At 32.4% G+C, this 9,552-nt stretch overlaps 1 protein-coding gene across 1 annotated transcript; it reads right to left on the bottom strand.

Annotated features, from left to right (window-relative positions):
* Positions 1–418: 418 nt before the first annotated feature.
* Positions 419–1,655, bottom strand: LOC149394768 (putative WRKY transcription factor 11). Its single transcript, XM_089616025.1, has 3 exons — positions 1,136–1,655; positions 904–1,029; positions 419–797 (listed from the first exon to the last, which is right to left on the bottom strand). The coding sequence occupies exons 1-3, from the start codon at positions 1,603–1,605 to the stop codon at positions 608–610; spliced, it is 786 nt and encodes a 261-aa protein (XP_089472151.1). The 5' UTR covers positions 1,606–1,655; the 3' UTR covers positions 419–607.
* Between the last annotated feature and the right edge of the window lie 7,897 nt (positions 1,656–9,552).

Here is a 9,552-nt window from a genome sequence, read left to right as displayed (position 1 = left end):
CCAAAGATAGGTTGAATGATTTGGCCAAAATGTCAAACTCAATATCCGAACCAAACATATATTGCCAATGTTATTTTACGTTTCGCAAAAAAGTCAAACTCAATATGCTCGTCCCACCGTTTCTCATCGAAGATTAGATCACTAGGTAACAAATTGATCAAAAGGTCAATGGTCAACTCAACCATTCACAATGTCATATATGTAATGCGTTATATTAGTTTTAATTCTTTTTTAAAACCCATAGAATACTCGAAGTAGTTTTGTTCATAATGGGGGGTCCCACAAAGCTAACGTTTCACCTTTTGACTTGCTTTTTCTACGCGTGGTTATGGAAACTTGAAAGTTGAAACTACTCCTCGAAGACTTTTATTTTTAAAAGAATCAATCAAATTTATTATTTGCCGAGAAAAAGAAAAAGAAAAAAAAAACACTCATATGGTATCATATTCAATTCCCACTCCTTTTTACACTAACAAAAAAAAATAAGAATAGAATAGAGAGAGTTGAGCCGAATTTCATGTACATGGTATATATAGTTGACTTTATTGTCCTATTCCTATTTTTGGGGGTCACGATAAGCTACTCCGTTTGTGACAGACCTTCACTGTCACAGACGCGTCTGAAACTGAAACGACGCCGTTTTCGACTCGGGTCTGGCTGGGAGAGGGGTGGGAATATTTCTAGAGTGACTGTGCTCGTACTCGTAGGTGACGATCAGCATCGCCGGATCGTCTTTAGCTCGCTCCACGTGTTTTCTCGCCGGACAGCCTTTCACGCTACTACACTTGTAATACCCACTGCATTAAAAAAGAAGTAAACATTTATTAGAAACTAATTTTTATAATTAATTTCGGCGTAATAAGAATTTAAATAATAATAATAATAATGATGATGATGATATACCGAGGGAATTGTGAGCCTTTGATCGGCTTCTGACCGTACTTTCTCCATGAATACTCGTCCAAAGGAATATCAGCGATCTTCGAGCTTATCGCCGGAGCTCTTATCGTCTTCCTAACCCTAACTTTTCTGAAAATCGAGAGTAATCACAAACAAACAAAATCAATATATATGTCTGTATATACATATATATATCGGCTATTTAGGATCGATCGAGCAAGCGATTGATTAGTACCTTTTCTTGTGGCAATGGCAATTCGAGGAATCGTGGCACGGTCTCTTATTTCCGGCCAAAGGAGGCTTTCCGGAGGAGGATCTCGGCGGAGGGAAGAGAATCGGCGCCGCCATGGGAAGCTTGTTCGAGACGCTTCCGTCGCCGGTGACGGACGAGTTCTGACTCGCCGCCGACGAAGACGACGACGAAGGCTCCTCCGGCGGAGACTCCTTCTTCTTCGCCGGCGGAGACTCCTCCTGCTTCTGATCGGCCTTGCGGCGGAATCTGGCGTGGCCGGTGCGGCTGAGGACGGAGATCACGTCCTTGAATCTGGAGACGGTGAAATCGGCGGCTTCTCGGAATTCGCCGCCGTCGGCGCCGGAGAGGACTCGGAGGAGGTGTTCCATGCTCCTGAGCCCCGCCGTAGCGGCTTCTTGGATCGCTGTGTGGTCTTCAATGCTCGAGAATCTCGCCAAATCGATAGCAGCCATTGATGAAGCTCTTGTTTGATGAGAGAGAGAGAGAGAGTTGTTTGTTTTTATTTGGAAGAGAAATGAGAGACGGTGAATGGGGTTTTATATGAGAAAAGAAAACTAAGCAAAGTCAAAGAGGCGATTGGTCAAACCCAATAGTGGAGATTTTGGTTGGACTTTCCATTTAGTTTTTTTTTTTTTAATTTAATTGTCTTTTAATTAATTTGTTTACGGAAAATGGTGAGAAGGAGGGACTTTGTTTAGAGAAGGAGACAAAAGAGTGGTTGCTTGCTGTAAAGTGAGAGGTGGTAATAGTGGTGGTGGTGGGGCCCACGTGTAGAGCCAACCGCACTTTCAATAATATCTAGAAATTTAATATATAATAATAAAAGAAATATTCGATTTCGTTGATTTTGGCGATCGTCAACGCCTCGTTGTTTACAAAGCAACTTGTTACATAGAATTCTTGTTTAAGAAAAGAAGGATTCCTTTTCTTTTTCCTTTTTTTTTAATATGTGAAAGAACTTGGACGTTATCTTTACCGTAATGCTTCGTATTACTTTCTTTTACAAATACACCCCCACACCACATAAATAAAGTATGGCAATTTAGGCTACTACTCATTTACTTTTTAATTTTTTAATTTTTTTGCTTCAAAAGTGGAGAAATATCTAAACTAAAATTTCTAATTGTAAAAATATTTAAAACTGAATTTTTAACAAAAAATCGAACAAAATATCATTTTAGCCAATTTTTCCTTTTTAAATCTTTTAATTTCATCGAAAATCATCCGAAATCCTCTTAAATCATCGAAAATAATCTTAAATCTTTTAATTTCATCCGAATCGTCGAAAATCTTCTTAAATCATCGAAAATAATCTAAAATCTTCTTAAATATTTGAATTTCATCGTATTTAATAAAAAAAAAGCTATGAATTTCATCGGATTTCATCTTAAATCATCGTATTTCATTGGAAAAAAATCTCAAATTCAAAATTTTAACTTTTTCAAAACCGATTCAAATCATCTAAAAATCACTTTAATCATTATTAAAACTATCCTACAACAATTCAAACACGAAATAAAGATGAAAATCTTATAGTTTTTGTCGAAATCATTTTAAGTAGAAATGATGGAGAGAGAGAAAAATGGGCTGAAATGATAGCTTTTTTGGGTCAAAAATCCAATTTTAAATATTTTAGAATTATGGGGTCTAGCTTTAATATTTCTCCACTTTTGAGACCCATAAAATGAGATTTCTCTTTAGAGTTTTAGTTTTTTTTTTTTTTTTGTAAAAAAAATCATCTAAAATATTAATCTTTATACCACCTTGTAAGTTGTAACACACTTCTTCAAACTTAATTTTTTACGTTCGTCACCCATTTAATATACTTCTTCGTTGTCTCATTTGGTTCATATTTCTAACTATCGTCAATTTGTCTTGTTGCTTAGAATTCCAATATTTCTCAAGTCAATAAAATTAACTTCAGAAGTTAATAAAATTAACCTAGGGTGATAATAAAATTAACATATGAAGTTAATAAACTTCAAATTTAAATTTGTGAAGGGAAATGATAGTTCTTGCTTGAGAATCGTTGTTTCTAAAATTATGTTTCTCGCCGTTGAAGTTAATAAATAAAAACTTGTGAGCTAGCTTTGAAAGTTAATAAAGTTCGTTTGGAAACAATATGATTTCATGATAAATTTGTGTGAATTTTGAGTATGAATAATGAGAAATTGTGTTTCAATGAAGAAATGGTATTAGGACATTTTATGAGAATGATGTAATTGAATTTTCATTGATTTGACTAGAGTTTTAGAATCAGTAAGAATTTGACTAATATTTTAATTTAGCTTAAACGGTCAAAGTAGTTATCTTAACTATAAAAATAAATTAAGTGGTAACATTTATGTTAATCATATGTACCCATCTCATTACAATAAAAAAAATAGCGTCATGACCACATTTCGCCAAAACAAAAAAGATTTTTTTTTTCATTCGTCAATCTCGTCAGATGCGCCTTAGCACCTTGTAACTGTTTACTTTCCAAGAGTTTTATTTATTTATTACTTTATATTATTTCCTAAACAGCTTCAATTTATGATGTAAAACTACTCCTCCACCTCATTGAATCATGTATTTCCTCTTCATCAAAATCATCAATAATACAATTTTCTTTCCAAAAAAAGTCCACTCAATTTTGGTTTCTCCAACTACCCATTTGCAACAATTTTGACTTATAAATATATAAATAAAATAAAATTATCCAACATGAATTTCAATTTATATATTAATATGTGCATGTAAGTTATATTGAATTTTATATTTTTGTCATATCATTATAGGATTGGGATGGTGTCACTATGTTTTTTTAAATTAACTGGCTGATGATATGTGTCCTGTATGTATTATCAGTACTTATCGCAATATATATTTTCTATTTATAAAAGCAGGTAACTAAGCTGGACATGTGAAATCCTGTAAACATAATTTTCAGATTTAGTTGTGTTTTTATTATTCAGTTTTTCTATATTCAATTTTCACAAACACTGAATCTATTTGTATAAAATAACATAAAAACCTAGCTAAAGAATAAAATTGGGGATCGGAAGCTCCCCTCAAATCTGGAATTTTTAATAATTTTTTTTCGTTTACTTAAGAAAATTTCAAATAAGTTTCCTGAGATTTTGTTTTCAAATTAACCCTCCTTTTAAATATTTACTAGCTCCGTCCCTTTGTATCTACAAAATGGGATTTCTCATGTCAAATTAGGAAGGAAAAAAAAACAGATCGTAGTGGATGGGTGTGTATATGTTTTCTAAATAATTAGTGCAGATAATTTTATTTATTTATTTAAGAAAATAATTAGTGGAGATAATTAATGATTGAGAAAACTGAGATTAGGCCATTAGAAGATTTATAACAAAAGCAAATTGTCCGTTGGATGGCGTAAGCGCAATATTCATTTTGGAAAAGTAAAAGATTGGTAATCTGAAAAGCAAAACTTCATTGCAATTTGGACTTTTGCTTTTGTCTTGTAAAAGTCAACTATGCCTTGCGTCGATATGATCAAAAGTTATTCCAATTGAACAAACTTTGATCTCAAAAATGCTCTCTCTGAAGTGCATGTAAAGCCTGTATATATGCTTGTGATAAAAACAAAGAGAAAAAGGAAAAGAAAACATAAACTATCGAAAAAAAAAGTAACAAAAATCGGACGCAGCCAGGAAATATTATAAATCCGAATTTTCCGAAAGTTTAATTATTGTCGTTATTTTTCTCTTATAATATATAATAACTTCACTAAAACACTTTCTTAGATTCAAATTATAGCGCTTCCATTAGAAAAATAAACCAAAAATATTCTTACAAGTTGACACTTTATCTTAGAGTATCTTTTTTCCATATATAAACAGCATAAGAGTTTTATAACAAATAGTAATCATAACATGTATTTAGTTTTAGTACTCATTCATCTATCGTTTCAAATAAATTAATAACATAATCATTTATTTTAATCTTAATTACCTATTCAAATAGCTAAAAACTCATTAGAATTTTAGTTAAGTGGTTGTTTCATAAATTTTCAGCAAATTTTTTTTTTTATAAAAAAAATCAAGCATAAAACTCATATTCAATATAGTAAATTAATAGCATTATTAGTCTTTTTTAGAATATAAATCAAACATTGTTTATATTTTATGTAGAAAATTAATTACTTTATGCTCCAGCTATTAAACAAAGGAAGTTCACTTTTTTACTACATGACTAAATAATTTAAATCCCGGCTATTTAAAAAATATATATAACAATAATTTACGGTTTTTTTTTTCTTTCTATTTGTTGATTACAAAATAACCAAATAAAATAAGCATTTCTCTATATCGTTTCAATTTTTTTTTTTTTTTTTTTTTTTTTTTTTGTGTGTGTAGAATATCATTTCCTATTAAGACTTTATCATAAGTCACATGTGTTTGTAACTATCCTGGTAGACCATACACTTAATAAATGAAAACAAGTTTATTAAAAAAAATGTGAAAATAAGTAATAGTCGATAGAATCTTCTTATATCTGACCTGTAAATTTGACTGACGTATTGTTCATAACAAGTTTTTTTTTTTTTGGCTAGTCATAACTCATAACTATTTAATAGACACAAATACATTGAAATTAGTTAGTTGCATTACATTCACACATGACTCACATTCACATATATCAATATCTGAATATTCTAGCTTGTACTAATTTTACTTCTTCCATCTATTTGACCAAACGGACAACTTAATTCTTTTTAAAATTGTGACAATATAAAACATACCAATAGACAAACATGTAGACTTTTCAAATGTTCAAACAATATCAACATTATGGAGTCAAATCAATTGATATATTTCAGTGGTACCCGTTGACATTTAAACAAATTTCATGAATTTTGAATTTTATTATTTTTAATTTTTTTGTGTACGTATACAAGATACAATATTTGAGTTATCACGCTACCACTCTTATTTTACTGGCTTACGGCAAGATTATTTATATAATCTGCATATAAGGGAGTTGATATTTCGTTTGTGAGTGGGAGCTGAATCTAATTTACCAAAGCAAAAGAAAAAAGAGGAAATTTGGGAAGGAAAAAAAAAAGTTTATTAGAAAAGAAAAAAAAATAATCATCCACAATTTGATAATAAATAAGTAAAAACCCATAATAATACCAATTAAGGTTTTTTTTCATATTTTTTTTTTCAGTTTTATTTATGGCGTACACGAGTATTTTTAAACTTCCGGTAGCTATTTGTGACGATATAGAAGCTATGATTGCCAAGTTTTGGTGGGGTGGCGATCATACTATGCGGAGAATGCACTTTTGTAGGTGAAAAAACTTTGTCTGCTGAAAAATCGAGGCGGTTCGGGTTTTATTTTAGAAGGTTGGGAGATTTTAACCAATCCATGCTCGCCAAAGACTCTAATGAAGTTATTGAGTACCTCAACGAGCTAGCTAAAATGATTGATGTTTGAACTAGAGTCAATTTCCACTGAAAGCACTTAGAGCATCTTTAATGGTTTGTAGCTTAACAATTGTGATGACTTGTTAGCAATTAGAAAAAGTTGTAAGCTAATTGCTTACCATTATTTTGCATTTTACCTATTAGTTTAACTAAGCTACTTTGCTTAACTAAGTTACTAGTTTAGCAAATTAAATGGACCAATTTTTTATTTTTTTAATTTAATAAGTGGGAATTGAATAGAAAATAATAATAAAATATTAATTATTGACATGTGGGATAAAGTTAAGCTATGAGAGTGATTTAGCTTACCAATAGACAGTGCTGGCTCTGGGCTAAGGCGGGCTAGGCCCAGGCCTAGGGCCCCATATGTGGATGGGCCCCAAAAAATTTACATTTTTTTTCCTATTTTTAAGAAAATTTACATTTTTTACCCTAAAAATTTACACTTTTGGCCCATTTTTTTAAAAAAATTTACATTTTTACCTTGAAAATTTAAATTTTTATTAGTATTATAGGACCCCAAAATATTGAATCGCCTAGAGTCCCCGGTGAGTTTGGGCCGGCCCTGTCAATAGAGAACAAATTTGCTTAAATTAGTTGTAGCTTAAATTATTTATGTGGCAAGTTAAGCAAATATGATATTTGCTTACTATTAAAGATGCTCTTAGGTGACAACTAGTTATAATCTATTATTAAAGGAAAAGAATAGCCTTAAATCCCAAAATAGTAGAGGAATTCATTCGGCCGTGCAAGCTGAAACCTAGGACGCATGTTTTGTTTGTGGAAAATATATATCATTAACCGTTAGAATGTGTCTCACAAGATTTATCTAATTGTATGTAGGATTTATCTTTAGTCGCTCAATGAGACTCTTACCCAAATTTAATGGCTAATTAACGCTCAAAGTTATGCTCCAGACTTAATTTTTTTATAATTTTTTTTTATCTAATTGTATGTAAGATTTATCTTTAGTCGCTCAATGAGACTCTTACCCAATTAACGCTCAAAGTTATGCTCCAGACTTAATTTTTTTTATAATTTTTTTTTATACTTTTGAATAGAGAAATTTGATCAATTAGAAATCTGGAATTTGTCAATTAAGAAATCTGGATCGAACGAACGACGATGAAGAGGAAGATAAATTCAACACCGTGCTCAACCCAACAACGCCACAGTAGTGATGAACAAATCCAAATGTATGTCCTTCTCATAATCGATCTTCCTTCGACCATATTCGTCAAAATCTTTTTGGAACTTTCGACGGAGAGCATTATGATGTGCAAGTTTGTGTGCAAGACTTGGCATGCTATAATCTCTGACCCCGAGTTTCGCTAGGACTCACTTCACACTTGGAAAGGAATGTACGTTGATCCGCGATGTTCACGAGGACGGAATCTCGAGAAGCTTCTATTTGTTCGAGGATTACGAGCACAGATCAGGGTATTGCCATTGCGTCGATAGCAATGAGTTTACGAATCTTCCGAAGAGCCGTAGAGAAGACTCTAGCTTTTTGGTCCAACGAGTACAAGGTGATTCGGGTTCTCGGTAATTCGGCTGAGATACACACTCTCGGGACAAAAATTGTGGAGAAAGCTCGATTCTTGGCCGACCGAGCTAAGAGTCTTAGACTACCCGACCTATCTTGACGGAGCTCTTCACTGGCTTCTCGGTAAAGACAACAAGACGAATAAAATGCTTTTATTTGACTTGAACGAGGAGATATTTCAATTCCACACAACTCTATTTCAAACATATTATGGTTCATTTCTAAGAGTTCAAGGAGGCCATCTTTTGAAGTACGATGCTTTGGCCCTAAGCGCTCGGGTCGATATATGGGTTATGGATGAAAATGGAAATCCCGAGAATTGGACTCGATTGTTTGCTCTTGATATAGCTCAATTGCAACCTAAGTTACATCGTGTTCATAATCGGTTTATATATTATGACCGGTTAGAAGGCATGAGATTCAAACAACTCAAGTTTTGTGGCATTTAGATCAGACTTTGAAGCTATGGATTTCACTCCAAGCTTCGTTCTCCTTAAGAATATTGTGAAGCTTGCCAATGTTGAAGCTCTCAACATCAATTCAGGGTACTTTTTTTTTTTTTTTTTTTTTTGCTATACTATGCAATTATGAGTGCCTTTCTCTTTATCTGTTTCTCGACCTCAATTAACCAATGAAACGGGAATTTTCGCTAAAATCTTTATATTTCTATTTGAGGGCCGGTTTGAATCCTATGATATCAAGTGTCAGTAAAGAATTGATACATTTTTTTAATATATTAGTTGCTTTATCAACGCCAAAATTGTTCGAGACATATTTCATTGGGTTAACTTCTAATTAGAAGTATGCGGCTCCGAAAAAAAATGGATGGGATTTTTATCGTTTTTTCTTTATTATGATTCATGACTCTTTTTTCTAGTGACATTTCCTCAAGCTGTTGATTTAGGTGTAGAAAGCTAAAGCTCGAAGAAGAAACATTTCCTCTTATACTTCGAGCAAGAAGCTAGTCGCAAATTCATCCTTTTTAGTGACTTGGAAAGGTTCTCTTTTGGAAAAAAAAAAACAGTTTCAATCCAGATCGCTATATCAGTTCTTTGCACTGATATTATGCCATAGAAAGCGTATCGGTGTATGGTATCGTCAAGGTTAGAATATGCTATTGCGGTGAGTAATTTCAAGGCGGGATTTTAAAATGTCGTTACATTGACATACCATGATTTAGTTTCTGATTTCTTAACTCTTGTAGTTATGCTCTAGCAAATATGTGATATGTAGTTCAACTTTATGTAGCATTGACATTGGTTTTCTAAAATTTTGAATAGTCATTTGAGCAAAATACTTAAATTAATCAATAGTCGATAGATAGAAGCTGATTTCAAAATGAATTACAGGAAGAAGGCACTCCAAGATGGGGTTTTTGTGTTACGAAACGAGGGCAGCGTCTGCGAAAATTT

This window comes from Urtica dioica, chromosome 5, assembly GCF_054948205.1.
Source record: "Urtica dioica subsp. dioica isolate 48M chromosome 5, U.dioica_male_clone48M_v1_H2, whole genome shotgun sequence".
Lineage (NCBI taxonomy): Eukaryota > Viridiplantae > Streptophyta > Magnoliopsida > Rosales > Urticaceae > Urtica > Urtica dioica.
This window is presented reverse-complemented; position numbering and strand designations above follow the sequence as displayed.